A 17,193-nucleotide genomic window follows, 5' to 3' on the forward strand; every position below is an offset into this window, starting at 1 on the left:
CATATTGCTGCCAGTTTTTCTCAAAAGGAAATTCAGTCGAATTTTGTGAAGACTCTTTTAATTTTTCCCATAGAAATATCTGGTTCCACACACTGTGAATTATTCAGTATTTAAATGATCTTCAACCCCATTAATTTCTGACATATGAGCAGAATTAGGCACTTCCAACACAACACATTTTAGATAGCCAACTTCTCCTTCACGAGCCCCCATAGCATCTAACAGCTTCACAATAGCTAAAACTTCACTTTTATACCAGACATCAGTCAGTTCACTAAATAATCTGATCACTTTTGAAGCACTGAGGTGCAGGTTGAAGCGTATCAATTTCTCAGTTGATATTTTTACACTTTGGTTTAACACTTATAATTGTAATTAGAGTCTTATGTATACTATTTGTGATACCTACATTTAATTAACACACTTTGATGCCCTTTAGTTATTCAGAGTTTGCTTTTACATTCCACATATTGTCTCAAGATTTTCCAGGTCTTGTCTATTTAATGGCTACTGAGATTTTAATAAATTGAGTGATGGGCAGCAGGCATTATTGAAATTGAAACCTCTGTTTCTATTTATTAGGTTTTTATTTTCATAGAATACTTATTTATGCTATCCCAGAAACTTGGTGTTTGCACCATGATACTGGTCTCATCGTACTTCATTTCATAATTATGTTCAAGGCAGTGCTCAGCAATAGCTGATTTCCTAGATTGTTTTAGTCAGGTGGTCGCTGATGTTCTTTGCATCTCATGTCAACTATTCTGAAAGTCTGACCCATGTAGTACATGCCACATTCACATTGAATGTATACACATGTGTCTTTTGAAGAAATGAATTGTCTTAAACATTACAAAGAATGTGTTTTACCTTAGTTGAAGGGGTCAAAATACATTGAATTTTATGTTTCTGTAGGATCCTGCTGATCTTTCCAGATACTGGGCCATCAGAAGGTAAACTAGCAACTTTTTGCTTCTCTTTTTTGGTCTCAGTCTCATCCTCTTTCTCAGGCATTCTCGATTTTGACACTGTTGCCCCTTCAATTTGATGATCTGAGAACTGATTTCTTCATGACACAATCCATAGAAGATGCAGTTCCTTGGAAAGGCTCTCACAAATGTTTTGTTGATTTTATTGAAGCTTCAATACAAACTCATGCGTAGGAATTCTCCAGTACTGATGAAATCTGAAAATGTGGCTGAAACATTTATCATTCAAAGTTATCAATACTGTAAGAAAACTAGGAAAATATCAGCTCCTTCAAATAACTCAAGAATTTTTGACAGCTATTTTTTTCAGAACAGCTGTACAACAATCTGAATTTTGTAGACTCTTTTATTTATTATTGCTTTGAATCATTTATAATTAAATATTTTATCACACTCATAAAGTTGTTAGCCATATCGTAATGGTATTAGAATTGATTAAGCTATAAAACAAACTTACTCTGATAGAGGATATGACAAGAAGTTCAGAATACTTTCTCTGGGACTCCGTTTAGGACTGCACATACTATCAAGAATCTGTTTCAGCATATCATGTGTTTCACTTGTTGCTGTCTGTGCAGGTGATGTTCCAAAATTTTTGTATGCAGATAGAAAGTAATTTCTACACTTAGGGTTAAATGGATTGTTATCCTTTGGATCAGATTCATCCAAAATCTGCCTACATATAAAATAAAACAATGAAGGTAAATGTTACTTGGTTTCGTGATCCACTTTCATGAAATATGATAACCAAGAAGTAAATAGTAATACTGATTGTGAGATGTAATAGAAAGGAAAAGAAGTTAATAGTTCATTTGCAAATTACTGAAAAGGAAGAACATGTTGTTCATCAATATGTAAGAACACAATCATCATTACAAAATAAATACAACAATGGCTCCTAATCAAGTGTCAGCTCTGAGTAACTTGTCAGAACTTTCCATCTTCATACATACTCTTTCATCAATAGAGAATTATGTACAGTTATTATAGCACAAAACAGGAAGAGTATGCAGAACTTCAAACTATATACATAAATAGCCTGTGCCATCAAATATTCTGTGCACCCTTATTTTAAGAGAGGAAAAAAAAGAAAGAAATATTGGTTTGAATTTGTATTTGTGTGTGTACACCATCCATTGCATATATCACTGTTTAAGTGCAGCTGTGAATGGCCAATTACACAAAAATCTAGTGGTTGCAGGACAGATGTTAGACCTCCAGGGATAATGACCAAGTCAGTTTTCCATTTTTGAAACTTGTATGCCACTTCCTCAGTTGTATGTCTGCAGGAACTGTCAAGGACTGACATGTTGTGTAAATTTGGTAATGGGCTGGGGCAACGTTTTCCTTTTAAATATCACACAAAGTGGTTGCTTTCATCCAGCACTAGATACACACATTACTGTACACTTTTTCTCCTCATTGCCACCAGTTCATATCATGACGGAGGATTCATCTGTGTTACTAACTTGTGATAATATACAGGAATGTCCGCAGTGCAAATATATCACATAGTAATGAAAATTCACAACATTTTCATCCATAACCAGCTGGAAGCCGCTAAACAGTGGTAGATTTCCTCCTGAGAACTAATCCATTTCAACTGAAAAATCTTGATAGCCAGCCATGGCTATCTTTGAAATTGGTGATGCCTAGTCCTTTGGCTGAAACCAGTGTGTGAGTTGGCATGTTTCACTTGTCGACACAGATTCATGTTGTCACTTCTCATCTACATAACCACTGAGCGTTTTGTCTGAGGTCTAGGTACTTCACTTTTTTCCCACAAAATGCCCAGTGATTACTATTCATTTCTTGAAGCCATATTTTGTTTTTTTGACCACCACAAATAAAACCTGTACTCACATTATAAATTCTCCCCACTGCACAGTTTCCAGTGCTCTCTGCTTCATAAGTAATTTAGTAATTTTAAGCTTTTCTTTACTAGTGTATGAGCAATAACAAGAACTTGTACCCATAATTAACAAGTTAACATGACATTAATACTTCACTTCTAACATGCTACTGCCCATTACAGACTAAGTTTGCAACAATACTGTAGTAAAACATGATCTATTGATGGAGATGGAGCACTTCCAGCCTTATTGCAATTAATCCACACACACTAGCTTTTTGTTCTTAAATCAGAAAAAAAGTGTGAATTATTCACATATATATGGTACATATCTTGTTGATTTTGTTTCACTGTGATGTTCTTTGAGTCTTACATAAGAACATGCCCAGGTGAGTTTTTCAACTAAGCAATGAATCAAACTTGTGTTATCACATTATCACACACAATGTCAAACTTGCATGTAATTTGGTACATATCTGCCAAAATGTCTGTTGCAAAACTGTTCCGATTCATATTCAGCCTTACACAAATGAACAACAGTTATAAACATTTTGCCTTTTATCATCATAATTATCGTCTTCCTTCAAAGTATTAGGTCTCTTTACTTGTTACTGTGTTGTCATGAAGTTCTCCAACCATATTCTCATTTGTTAACATAGCAGTCTTACTCACTGTAATGGTAGTGTAGCATGGTCTCTGGGATCATGCTTGAGCTGTTCCTTATAGAAGTTTTCTCTATTTGTTTTGGTAGTTTTGAATATAATGTGTGATTAACCCATTTTAAGTTCCTCCAATACATCTTCATTCCTTTTCTGATCCCATTTGCTATAAGGAGCTGTCCATCTCATGAATTAGTCTTTAGTTTAGTCTTTGTCTTTTTATATCATTTGTCTTTATTGTCCAGGCTTCACTGCCATACCACAGCACAGACCTTGCCGTGGTCTTTTAAAGGAATGCTCTGGTGTGCTTCTCAACTAGCATAGGTTTCATTACATTGTTTGGTGCACCTGGTGGCTTTTCGGCTAGGGTTCTTTCTTCACACCGTTAGTTTATAAACATGTGAATGTATTCATTCTTCATAGAATTTTATTTTTCAAACAAATATCATTTTGTAGTGGGCATTTTCTGCAGAAGGCCATGGCCATAATCTGTAAATTTTGTACAGAATGCTGAAGGCCATCCTCTGAAGATGCTTCAAAAGCTAACTCATACTTCTTACATATTATTTTCATAATTACATATAAATAACTACAGCAAAGAAATTAATATTCACAAAATCTTAAGTTTATCAGCAAGCATTTGAAAAATTCATTTTATTGCATATTGATTTTTTTATATAAATTTGTGAAATTTTATAATAAGCATTGACGTAAGAAATATAAAAAGTATGAATAAACTCATTAAGGTTTTTTTGCTTTCATTTACAAACATTCCACTGTTGAAGTATTATCCATAAAGATGTCTTTCAAATGATACTAAAGCTTATAACCAAAGACCAGAAGTTAGGATCATAAATCATTAAAAGCCCTTATAAATAGCTAAAATAGGCAATAAAAGGCAATATAAAGAGCTTTACATTATACCAATTTATTTATAAGATTGCACTATTAACTATCATACAATCAGCATATTTATGTTAAAATTGTGTTGTATTATATTTTTATAGTAACTTTCAAATCTTAAACAAAATGCTTATTGTACTTGACTGAACATGAAAATTTTTCTGAAAGCCTATGCATTCAAAGGTGTATCAGTTAACTGGTTGTACATACGAGCCAAATGCTCTTAAATTTCTGGAGTCATGTTGAATCTCCAGTTAGATAATACAGTCTTCATCTGAGAAAATGACCTCTAAATTTCTCCAGAGGTAACTGGAGCAACAGTAAAACTATGAACTCTTGTGTGGTCCATCAAAAACTGCAATAGAATTGTCACCTTGTGGAATTTTTGAAATGTTTCTAAGTTTGTCAGGAACAGGATTTTTCAAAAACAATGCTTTACAGTTTTTCCTAGGGAGCCCCATTTCCCTGACACACACTCAAGTCTTCGCACTGCATCATCCACAATTTTCACTGACATTGTCAAAGCCCGCCCTACTTCTTGAAGATGGCAGGTCACTTGTGGCAGGCTTACTGTCAAAAGTATGATCATATGCGGTATCCAATGTGATTTGTGACTAGTTTGATGACTTTTTCCTAGGGAGAACACAACATGTTATCTTGGATGAAGAGTCACTGTCAGATGTAGAAGTAACTTTGGGTGTGCCCCAGGGAAGTGTGTTGAGACCTTTGCTGTTCATAATGTGTATCAGTGACAATGCAGACAATGGTAAAATCAGGCTTTTTGCCGATGATGCAGTTATCTATAATGAAGTACTGTCTGAAAGAAGCTGCAGCAATATTCAGTGAGATCTTCATAAGATTTCATAGTGTTGTAGAGATTGGCAGGTTGCTTTAAATGTTCAGAAATGTTAAATTTTGCATAGTAACCTATGGCTATAATATCAATGAGTCACTGTTGAAATTGGACAACTCATGTAAATACCTGGGCATAAAATTTTGTAGGGACATGAGATGGAGTGATTACAAAGGTTCAGACATGGGTAAAGCAGTGGGTAAACTTCAATTTATTTGTAGAACACTGGGAAAGTGCAATCAGTCTACAAAGGAGATTGCTTTCAAATCACTTGTGTGACCCACCCTAGAATATTGCTCAAGTGTATGGGACCTCTATCCAGATAGAACTAACAGGGGATATTGAATTTATACAGAGAAGGGCAGCACAAATGGTCACAGGGTTGTTTAATCCATGAGAGAGTGTCACAGAGATACTGAAGGAAATGAACTGGAAGACTCTTGAAGATAAACATAAACTACACTAAGAAATTCAATTAACAAAGATACAAGAACAGACGTTAAATTATTTCTCTAGGAATACTAAGACCCCCTACATACTGGTCACATAGGGATCATAAGTATAAGATTAGAATAATTACTGCTTGCACAGAGGCACTGAAACAATCATTCTTCTCACAGTCCAATGGAACAGGAAGAGGCCATAATAATTTGCACAATGGGACATATCCTCTGCCATGCACCCCACAGTGGTGTGCAGAGTCAGATGTAGATGTAGCTGTAGAAACCAATTTCTACCACAATGATAGTCAAGTCATTTCTAACTTCCAAAAGTTCAAGTTTATTTGCTGCTACAATTAAAACTGTTTCATCTTACAGAGTGATCACCACCTTCATTATACTAGGAAAATTTTACAACATATTCGCCCATTTACCAGGGAGTGGGCAATGTATGGCTATTAACTTTGAGCATGCTCACTAACATCAAGAAGGGGTGGCCAAACATCATTGTTCTTTAGCCAAACAACACAACATTATAATGTTAATACCACAGCCTTATATTTGCAGTGAGACATTAGTGAATAATTTAATAAAACACGTACTGAGGCTGGGTCTGTTGGTCAAAACCCCAAAGGATAATAACATTGCTCAAAATATATTGATTTTAAGTTTTATGTAAATCCATTTTAATTATTTTTTAGAGAAACACAGTGTTTGTGAATGGTGACCATAAACAGATAACTCATTGAATAACTGAACATTGTCTATCACCAGTGTAAATTTTGGTGTTACTTTGTGCAGATGTTACATTATACGCAGCAGCGTGCACTAAATCCAAACGTAAAAGTCCTGGTTCATAAAAATAACATTTGCAGTATATGCACCACCCATAGCATTACCACCTCCAGACAAAATACCTCCACCAACATTCCAGATGCAAGGCAACAGACGAAAGACCACAAGCTCTGCCCTGCATGTTTATTTAAAGATTCACTCGCATGACCACCCCTCGATTCAGTGCAAATATGTTTCATATGTTTATTTATTACCCATTCAGCATGTTTGCCAAACAATTGGCTTTGTCAAAATACATTTTACATATTTCATATAAGTATAGTTGTTACTATTTTTTACATTATACATTATGCATACATATACATACATCTTTTTAGTAGTTAGTGATTTGCACATTTTACTCACATCACCATTTTACATATACATTAATACATATAAACACATAAACGTCTTACTAATCAGACAATTTCAGCAATAATCATTATACAGAATTAATTATATGGTTTTACACATTTAGTTAATGATAGTTATATTATTTTATGGTTTATACATTCCTTTCAAATTACTTCCAAGATATTCTTCAATTGAGTAATATACTTTATTTTTGAGCCATGTGTCTAATACCACCAATTCAAAGTGGATGTGGGTTTTGACAGATTGTGGCAGTCTATTATATAACTTTAGACTTAGGTGTTTGTGACTGTTGTGTATCAGACAGCCTAGAATATGGTATATCAAGCATGCAGTTGTTTTGAGTGCTGTGCAAATATAAATTCTTTCTCTGTGTGAATTTTTGTATATTTTCTTTTACGTATATTAAGCAGTTATACCTCCCCCCATGAACCATGGACCTTGCCATTGGTGGGGAGGCTTGCGTGCCTCAGCGATACAGATAGCCGTACCGTAGGTGCAACCATAACGGAGGGGTATCTGTTGAGAGGCCAGACAAATGTGTGGTTCCTGAAGAGGGGCAGCAGCCTTTTCAGTAGTTGCAGGCGCAACAGTCTCGATGATTGACTGATCTGGCCTTGTAACATTAATCAAAATGGCCTTGCTATGCTGGTACTGCGAACGGCTGAAAGCAAGGGGAAACTACGGCCGAAATTTTTTCCGAGGACATGCAGCTTTACTGTATGATTAAATGATGATGGCATCCTCTTGGGTAAAATATTCCGGAGGTAAAATAGTTCCCCATTCGGATCTCCGGGCGGGGACTACTCAAGAGGATGTCGTTATCAGGAGAAAGAAAACTGGCGTTCTACGGATCGGAGCATGGAATGTCAGATCCCTTAATCGGGCAGGTAGGTTAGAAAATTTAAAAAGGGAAATGGATAGGTTAAAGTTAGATATAGTGGGAATTAGTGAAGTTCAGTGGCAGGAGGAACAAGACTTCTGGTCAGGTGACTGCAGGTTTATGAACACAAAATCAAATAGGGGTAATGCAGGAGTAGGTTTAATAATGAATAGGAATGTGGGTAAGCTACTACAGACAGCATAGTGAACACATTATTGTGGCCAAGATAGATATGAAGCCCACACTACAACAGTAGTACAAGTTTATATACCAACTAGCTCTGCAGATGACGAAGAAATTGAAGAAATGTATGATCAAATAAAAGAAATTAATCAGATAGTGAAGGAAGATGAAAATTTAATAGTCATGGGTGACTGGAATTCGGTAGTAGGAAAAGGGAGAGAAGGAAACGTAGTAGGTGATTATGGACTGGGGCAAAGAAATGAAAGAGGAAGCCACCTAGTAGAATTTTGCACAGAGCACAACTTAATCATAGGTAACACTTGGTTCAAGGATCATAAAAGAAGGCTGTATACATGGAAGAAGCCTGGACATACCAAAAGGTATCAGATAGATTATATAATGGTAAGACAGAGATTTAGGAACCAGGTTTTAAATTGTAAGATATTGCCAGGGGCAGATGTGGACTCTGACCACAATCTATTGGTTATGACATGTAGATTAAAACTGAAGAAACTGCAAAAAGGTGGGAATTTAAGGAGATGGGACATGGATAAACTAAAAGAACCAGAGGTTGTACAGAGTTTCAGGGAGAGCATAAGGGAGCAATTGACAGGAATGGGGGAAAGAAATACAGTAGAAGAAGAATGGGTAGCTTTGAGGGATGAAGTAGTGAAGGCAGCAGAGGAGCAAGTAGGTAAAAAGACAAGGGCTAGTAGAAATCCTTGTGTAACAGAAGAAATATTGAATTTAATTGATGAAAGGAGAAAATATAAAAATGCAGTAAATGAAGCAGGCAAAAAGGAATACAGACGTCTCAAAAATGAGATCAACAGGAAGTGCAAAATGGCTAAGCAGGGATGGCTAGAGGACAGATGTAAGGATGTAGAGGCTTATCTTATTAGGGGTAAGATACACTCCTGGAAATTGAAATAAGAACACCGTGAATTCATTGTCCCAGGAAGGAGAAACTTTATTGACACATTCCTGGTGTCAGATACATCACATGATCACACTGACAGAACCACAGGCACATAGACACAGGCAACAGAGCATGCACAATGTCGGCACTAGTACAGTGTATATCCACCTTTTGCAGCAATGCAGGCTGCTATTCTCCCAGGGAGACAATCGTAGAGATGCTGGATGTAGTCCTGTGGAACGGCTTGCCATGCCATTTCCACCTGGCGCCTCAGTTGGACCAGCATTTGTGCTGGACGTGCAGACCGCGTGAGATGACGCTTCATCCAGTCCAAAACATGCTCAATGGGGGACAGATCCGGAGATCTTGCTGGCCAGGGTAGTTGACTTACACCTTCTAGAGCACATTGGGTGGCACGGGATACATGCGGACGTGCATTGTCCTGTTGGAACAGCAAGTTCCCTTGCCGGTCTAGGAATGGTAGAACGATGGGTTCGATGACGGTTTGGATGTACCGTGCACTATTCAGTGTCCCCTCGACGATCACCAGAGGTGTACGGCCAGTGTAGGAGATCGCTCCCCACACCATGATGCCGGGTGTTGGCCCTGTGTGCCTCGGTCGTATGCAGTCCTGATTGTGGCGCTCACCTGTATGGCGCCAAACACACATACGACCATCATTGGCACCAAGGCAGAAGCGACTCTCATCGCTGAAGACTACACGTCTCCATTCGTCCCTCCAGTCATGCCTGTCGCTACACCACTGGAGGCAGGCTGCACGATGTTGGGGCGTGAGCGGAAGACGGCCTAACGGTGTGCGGGACCGTAGCACAGCTTCATGGAGACGGTTGCGAATGGTCCTCGCCGATACCCCAGGAACAACAGTGTCCCTAATTTGCTGGGAAGTGGCGGTGCGGTCCCCTACAGCACTGCGTAGGACCCTACGGTCTTGGCGTGCATCCGTGCGTCGCTGCGGTCCGGTCCCAGGTCGACGGGCACGTGCACCTTCCGCCGACCACTGGCGACAACATCGATGTACTGTGGAGACCTCACGCCCCACGTGTTGAGCAATTCGGCGGTACGTCCACCCGGCCTTCCGCATGCCCACTATTTGCCCTCGCTCAAAGTCCGTCAACTGCACATACGGTTCACGTCCACACTGTCGCGGCATGCTACCAGTGTTAAAGACTGCGATGGAGCTCCGTATGCCACGGCAAACTGGCTGACACTAACGGCGGTGGTGCATAAATGCTGCGCAGCTAGCGCCATTCGACGGCCAACACCGTGGTTCCTGGTGTGTCCGCTGTGCCGTGCGTGTGATCATTGCCTGTACAGCCCTCTCGCAGTGTCCAGAGCAAGTATGGTGGGTCTGACACACCGTTGTCAATGTGTTCTTTTTTCCATTTCCAGGAGTGTAGTTACTGCCTACAGGAAAATTAAAGAGACCTTTGGAGATATGAGAACCACTTGTATGAACATCAAGAGTTCACATGGAAACCCATTTCTAAGCAAAGAAGGGAAAGCAGAAAAGTGGAAGGAGTATATAGAGGGTCTATACAAGGTCGATGTACTTGAGGATAATATTATGGAAATGGAAGAGAATGTAGATGAAGACGAAATGGGAGATACAATACTGCGTGTAGAGTTTGACAGAGCACTGAAAGATCTGAGTCGAAACAAGGCCCCCGGAGTAGACAACATTCCAGTAGAACTACTGACGGCCTTGGGAGAGCCACTCCTGACAAAACTCTACCATCTGGTGTGCAAGATGTATGAGACAGGTGAAATACCCTTAGACTTTAAGAAGAATATAATAATTCCAATCCCAAAGAAAGCAGGTGTTGACAGATGTGAAAATTACCGAACTATTAGTTTAATAAGTCACAGCTGCAAAATACTAACGTGAATTCTTTACAGACAAATGGAAAAACTAGTAGAAACCAACCTCAGGAAAGATCAGTTTGGATTACGTAGGAATGTAGGAACACGTGAGGCAATATTGACCCTACGACTTATCTTAGAAGCTAAATTAAGGAAGGGCAAACCTACGTTTCTAGCATTTGTAGACTTAGAGAAAGCTTTTGACAATGTTAACTGGAATACTCTCTTTCAAATTCTGAAGGTGGCAGGGGTAAAATATAGGGAGCGAAAGGCTATTTACAATTTGTACAGAAACCAGATGGCAGTTATAAGAGTCGAGGGACATGAAAGGGAAGCAGTGGTTGGGAAGGGAGTGAGACAGGGTTGTAGTCTCTCCCCGATGTTATTCAATCTGTATATTGAGCAAGCAGTAATGGAAACAAAACAAAAATTTAGAGTAGGTATTAAAATCCATGGAGAAGAAATAAAAACTTTGAGTTTCGCTGATGACATCGTAATTCTGTCAGAGACAGCAAAGGACTTAGAAGAGCAGTTGAACGGAATGGATAGTGTCTTGAAAGGAGGATATAAGATGAACATCAACAAGAGCAAAATGAGGATAATGGAATGTAGTCGAATTAAGTCTGGTGATGCTGACGGAATTAGATTAGGAAATGAGACACTTAAAGTAGTAAAGGAGTTTTGCTATTTGGGGAGCAAAATAACTGATGATGGTCGAAGTAGAGAGGATAGAAAATGTAGACTGGCAATGGCAAGGAAAGCGTTTCTGAAGAAGAGAAATTTGTTAACATCAAGTCTAGATTTACGTGTCAGGAAGTCATTTCTGAAAGTATTTCTATGGAGTGTAGCCATGTATGGAAGTGAAACATGGATGATAAATAGTTTGGACAAGAAGAGAATAGAAGCTTTCGAAATGTGGTCCTACAAAAGAATGCTGAAGATTAGATGGGCAGATCACATAACTAATGAGGAAGTATTGAATAGGATTAGGGAGAAGAGAAGTTTGTGGCACAACTTGACCAGAAGAAGGGATCGGTTGGTAGGACATGTTCTGAGGCATCAAGGGATCACCAATTTAGTATTGTAGTGCAGCATAGAGGGTAAAAATCGTAGAGGGAGACCAAGAGATAACTACACTAAGCAGATTCAGAAGGATGTGGGTTGCAGTGGGTTCTGGGAGATGAAGAAGCTTGCACAGGATAGAGTAGCATGGAGAGCTGCATCAGACCAGTCTCAGGACTGAAGACCACAACAACAACATGCAGTTATACATATAGAGAGACTTGAGAGTGTCATTATGTTTAATATGCTGAAGTGCTCCTTGCAGCTTTCTCTTGGACCCAATCCTTGTAAACATGTAATTGCTTTTTATTGCCAGATACTTTTATTCTGACCACACATTAGACCATTCTTGCATAGACCACCAAATAACCTACAAGTCGAAACAACAATAACAACTATCAACACAATCATACACAACAAAATAAACGAAAATACAACTATGAAAGAGTTACAACTACTGATTTATATAGGAGCACTCACAACACTAAGTATACACTCTAGGCAGAGATCAGAACCAACTAAGACACAGAAGAAACCCACAAAACCAGCATGGCAACACAGGCTACGGATCATAATAGAAAAACTGAGAAAAGACATCAGACAGCTAACACAATTCATGTTGTTGTTGTTGTCTTCAGTCCTGAGACTGGTTTGATGCAGCTCTCCATGCTACTCTATCCTGTGCAAGCTGCTTCATCTCCCAGTACCTACTGCAACCTACATCCTTCTGAATCTGCTTAGTGTACTCATCTCTCGGTCTCCCTCTACGATTTTTACCCTCCACGCTGCCCTCCAATGCTAAATTTGTGATCCCTTGATGCCTCAAAACATGTCCTACCAACCGATCCCTTCTTCTAGTCAAGTTGTGCCACAAACTTCTCTTCTCCCCAATCCTATTCAATACCTCCTCATTAGTTACGTGATCTATCCACCTTATCTTCAGTATTCTTCTGTAGCACCACATTTCGAAAGCTTCTATTCTCTTCTTGTCCAAACTAGTTATCGTCCATGTTTCACTTCCATACATGGCTACACTCCAAACAAATACTTTCAGAAACGACTTCCTGATACATAAATCTATATTTGATGTTAACAAATTTCTCTTCTTCAGAAACGCTTTCCTTGCCATTGCCAGTCTACATTTTATATCCTCTCTACTTCGACCATCATCAGTTATTTTACTTCCTAAATAGCAAAACTCCTTTACTACTTTAAGTGTCTCATTTCCTAATCTAATTCCCTCAGCATCACCCGATTTAATTTGACTACATTCCATTATCCTCGTTTTGCTTTTGTTAATGTTCATCTTATATCCTCCTTTCAAGACACTGTCCATTCCGTTCAACTGCTCTTCCAAGTCCTTTGCCGTCTCTGACAGAATTACAATGTCATCGGCGAACCTCAAAGTTTTTACTTCGTCTCCATGAATTTTAATACCTACTCTAAATTTTTCTTTTGTTTCCTTTACTGCTTGCTCAATATACAGATTGAATAACATCGGGGAGAGGCTACAACCCTGTCTCACTCCTTTCCCAACCACTGCTTCCCTTTCATGCCCATCGACTCTTATTACTGCCATCTGGTTTCTGTACAAATTATAAATAGCCTTTCGCTCCCTGTATTTTACCCCTGCCACCTTTAGAATTTGAAAAAGAGTATTCCAGTCAACATTGTCAAAAGCTTTCTCTAAGTCTACAAATGCTAGAAACGTAGGTTTGCCTTTTCTTAATCTTTCTTCTAAGATAAGTCGTAAGGTCAGTATTGCCTCACGTGTTCCAACATTTCGACGGAATCCAAACTGATCCTCCCCGAGGTCTGCATCTACCAGTTTTTCCATTCGTCTGTAAAGAATTCGCGTTAGTATTTTGCAGCCGTGGCTTATTAAACTGATAGTTCGGTAATTTTCACATCTGTCAGCACCTGCTTTCTTTGGGATTGGAATTATTATATTCTTCTTGAAGTCTGAGGGTATTTCGCCTGTCTCATACATCTTGCTCACCAGCTGGTAGAGTTTTGTCATGACTGGCTCTCCCAAGGCCGTCAGTAGTTCTAATGGAATGTTGTCTACTCCGGGGGCCTTGTTTCGACTCAGGTCTTTCAGTGCTCTGTCAAACTCTTCACGCAGTATCGTATCTCCCATTTCGTCTTCATCTACATCCTCTTCTATTTCCATAATATTGTCCTCAAGTACATCGCCCTTGTATAAACCTTCTATATACTCCTTCCACCTTTCTGCCTTCCCTTCTTTGCTTAGAACTGGGCTGCCATCTGAGCTCTTGATATTCATACACGTGGTTCTCTTCTCTCCAAAGGTCTCTTTAATTTTCCTGTAGGCAGTATCTATCTTACCCCTAGTGAGATAAGCTTCTACATCCTTACATTTGTCCTCTAGCCATCCCTGTTTAGCCATTTTGCACTTCCTGTCGATCTCATTTTTGAGACGTTTGTATTCCTTTTTGCCTGCTTCATTAACTGCATTTTTATATTTTCTCCTTTCATCAATTAAATTCAATATTTCTTCTGTTACCCAAGGATTTCTAGCAGCCCTCGTCTTTGTACCTACTTTGTCCTCTGCTGCCTTCACTACTACATCCCTCAGAGCTACCCATTTTTCTTCTACTGTATTTCTTTCCCCTATTCCTGTCAATTGTTCCCTTATGCTCTCTCTGAAACTCTGTACAACCTCTAGTTCTTTCAGTTTATCCAGGTCCCATCTCCTTAATTTCCCACATTTTTGCAGTTTCTTCAGTTTTAATCTACAGGTCATAACCAATAGATTGTGGTCAGAGTTCACATCTGCCCCTGGAAATGTCTTACAACTTAAAACCTGGTTACTAAATCTCTGTCTTACCATTATATAATCTATCTGATACCTTTTAGTATCTCCAGGGTTCTTCCACGTATACAACCTTCTTTCATGATTCTTAAACCAAGTGTTAGCTATGATTAAGTTGTGCTCTGTGCAAAATTCTACTAGGCGGCTTCCTCTTTCATTTCTTAGCCCCAATCCATATTCACCTACTATGTTTCCTTCTCTCCCTTTTCCTACACTCGAATTCCAGTCACCCATTACTATTAAATTTTCGTCTCCCTTCACTATCTGAATAATTTCTTTTATTTCATCGTACATTTCTTCAATTTCTTCATCATCTGCAGAGCTAGTTGGCATATAAACTTGTACTACTGTAGTAGGTGTGGGCTTCGTATCTATCTTGGCCACAATAATGCGTTCACTATGCTGTTTGTAGTAGCTTACCCGCATTCCTATTTTCCTATTCATTATTAAACCTACTCCTGCATTACCCCTATTTGATTTTGTGTTTATAACCCTGTAGTCACCTGACCAGAAGTCTTGTTCCTCCTGCCACCGAACTTCACTAATTCCCACTATATCTAACTTTAACCTATCCATTTCCCTTTTTAAATTTTCTAACCTACCTGCCCGATTAAGGGATCTGACATTCCACGCTCCGATCCGTAGAACGCCAGTTTTCTTTCTCCTGATAACGGCATCCTCCTGAGTAGTCCCCGCCCGGAGATCCGAATGGGGGACTATTTTACCTCCGGAATATTTTACCCAAGAGGATGCCATCATCATTTAATCATACAGTAAAGCTGCATGTCCTCGGGAAAAATTACGGCTGTAGTTTCCCCTTGCTTTCAGCCGTTCGCAGTACCAGCACAGCAAGGCCGTTTTGGTTAATGTTGCAAGGCCAGATCAGTCAATCATCCAGACTGTTGCCCCTGCAACTACTGAAAAGGCTGCTGCCCCTCTTCAGGAACCACACGTTTGTCTGGCCTCGCAACAGATACCCCTCCGTTGTGGTTGCACCTACGGTACGGCCATCTGTATCGCTGAAGCACGCAAGCCTCCCCACCAACGGCAAGGTCCATGGTTCATGGGGGGAGAACACAATTCATAAGAAATGAAATATCAGACAAAAAACGAAAAAGGTTAGGTAAAATCTCACAACAAGAAGCGATAGAGCAGTTAGATGAAAAGAAGCAGAAATTACAAGCATTGGCCAAACGAGTTAGAAGATACAAAAAAAAAAGTGAAAAATAGAAGGAAACAAAACCAAACATTCAACACAAACCAAAAGAAATTTTACCAGACAATAGATAATACACACATTAAAGTAGACAATCCACCAAACATAACAGACATGGAACACTTCTGGAGCAACATATGGTCAAACCCAGTACAGCATAACAGGCATGCACAGTAGATACAAGCAGAAACAGACACATACAAGATGATACCACAAATGCCTGAGGTGATAATTTTGCAACATGAAGTCACCCAAGCAATTAATTCTACTCACAATTGGAAAGCACTTGGAAAAGATAAAACAGCAAATTTCTGTCTAAAGAAGTTCACTTCAACACATTCACATCTAACTAAATTATTTAACATGAAAATAATAGAGGGAAAAATATCTCTAAAAACAAAGATGATGTGACTTGAATGAGATTTTCACTCTGCAGCGGAGTGTGCGCTGATATGAAACTTCCTGGCAGATTAAAACTGTGTGCCCGACCGAGACTCGAACTCGGGACCTTTGCCTTTCGCGGGCAAGTGCTCTACCAAATGAGCTACCGAAGCACGACTCACGCCCGGTACTCACAGCTTTACTTCTGCCAGTACCTCGTCTCCTACCTTCCAAACTTTACAGAAGCTCTCCTGCGAGACATGCAGAACTAGCACTCCTGAAAGAAAGGATATTGCGGAGACATGGCTTAGCCACAGCCTGGGGGATGTTTCCAGAATGAGATTTTCACTCTGCAGCGGAGTGTGCGCTGATATGAAACTTCCTGGCAGATTAAAACTGTGTGCCTGACCGAGACTCGAACTCGGGACCTTTGCCTTTCGCGGGCAAGTGCTCTACCAACTGAGCTACCGAAGCACGACTCACGCCCAGTACTCACAGCTTTACTTCTGCCAGTACCTCGTCTCCTACCTTCCAAACTTTACAGAAGCTCTCCTGCGAGACACGCAGAACTAGCACTCCTGAAAGAAAGGATATTGCGGAGACATGGCTTAGCCACAGCCTGGGGGATGTTTCCAAAATGAGATTTTCACTCTGCAGCGGAGTGTGCGCTGATATGAAACTTCCTGGCAGATTAAAACTGTGTGCCCGACCGAGACTCGAACTCGGGACCTTTGCCTTTCGCATGCAAGTGCTCTACCAACTGAGCTACCGAAGCACGACTCACGCCCGGTACTCACAGCTTTACTTCTGCTAGTACCTCGTCTCCTACCTTCCAAACTTTACAGAAGCTCTCCTGTGAGACATGCAGAACTAGCACTCCTGAAAGAAAGGATATTGCGGAGACATGCCTTAGCCACAGCCTGGGGGATG

At 39.7% G+C, this 17,193-nt stretch overlaps 1 protein-coding gene across 3 annotated transcripts in view; it reads right to left on the minus strand.

Annotated features, from left to right (window-relative positions):
- Positions 1-17,193, minus strand: part of LOC126272301 (uncharacterized) — a 163,431-nt gene that overhangs the window by 63,683 nt on the left and 82,555 nt on the right. Inside the window, exon 2 of one of the 3 annotated variants that reach the window (XM_049975072.1) lies at positions 1,447-1,665. The exons of the other annotated variants lie outside the window; for them this stretch is intronic. Coding sequence (XP_049831029.1) covers positions 1,447-1,535 — 89 coding nt within the window. The 5' untranslated portion in view covers positions 1,536-1,665. The remainder of the gene's footprint in view (positions 1-1,446; positions 1,666-17,193) is intronic. 3 annotated transcript variants of the gene reach the window in all.

This window comes from Schistocerca gregaria, chromosome 5, assembly GCF_023897955.1.
Source record: "Schistocerca gregaria isolate iqSchGreg1 chromosome 5, iqSchGreg1.2, whole genome shotgun sequence".
Classification (NCBI taxonomy): Eukaryota; Metazoa; Arthropoda; class Insecta; order Orthoptera; family Acrididae; genus Schistocerca; species Schistocerca gregaria.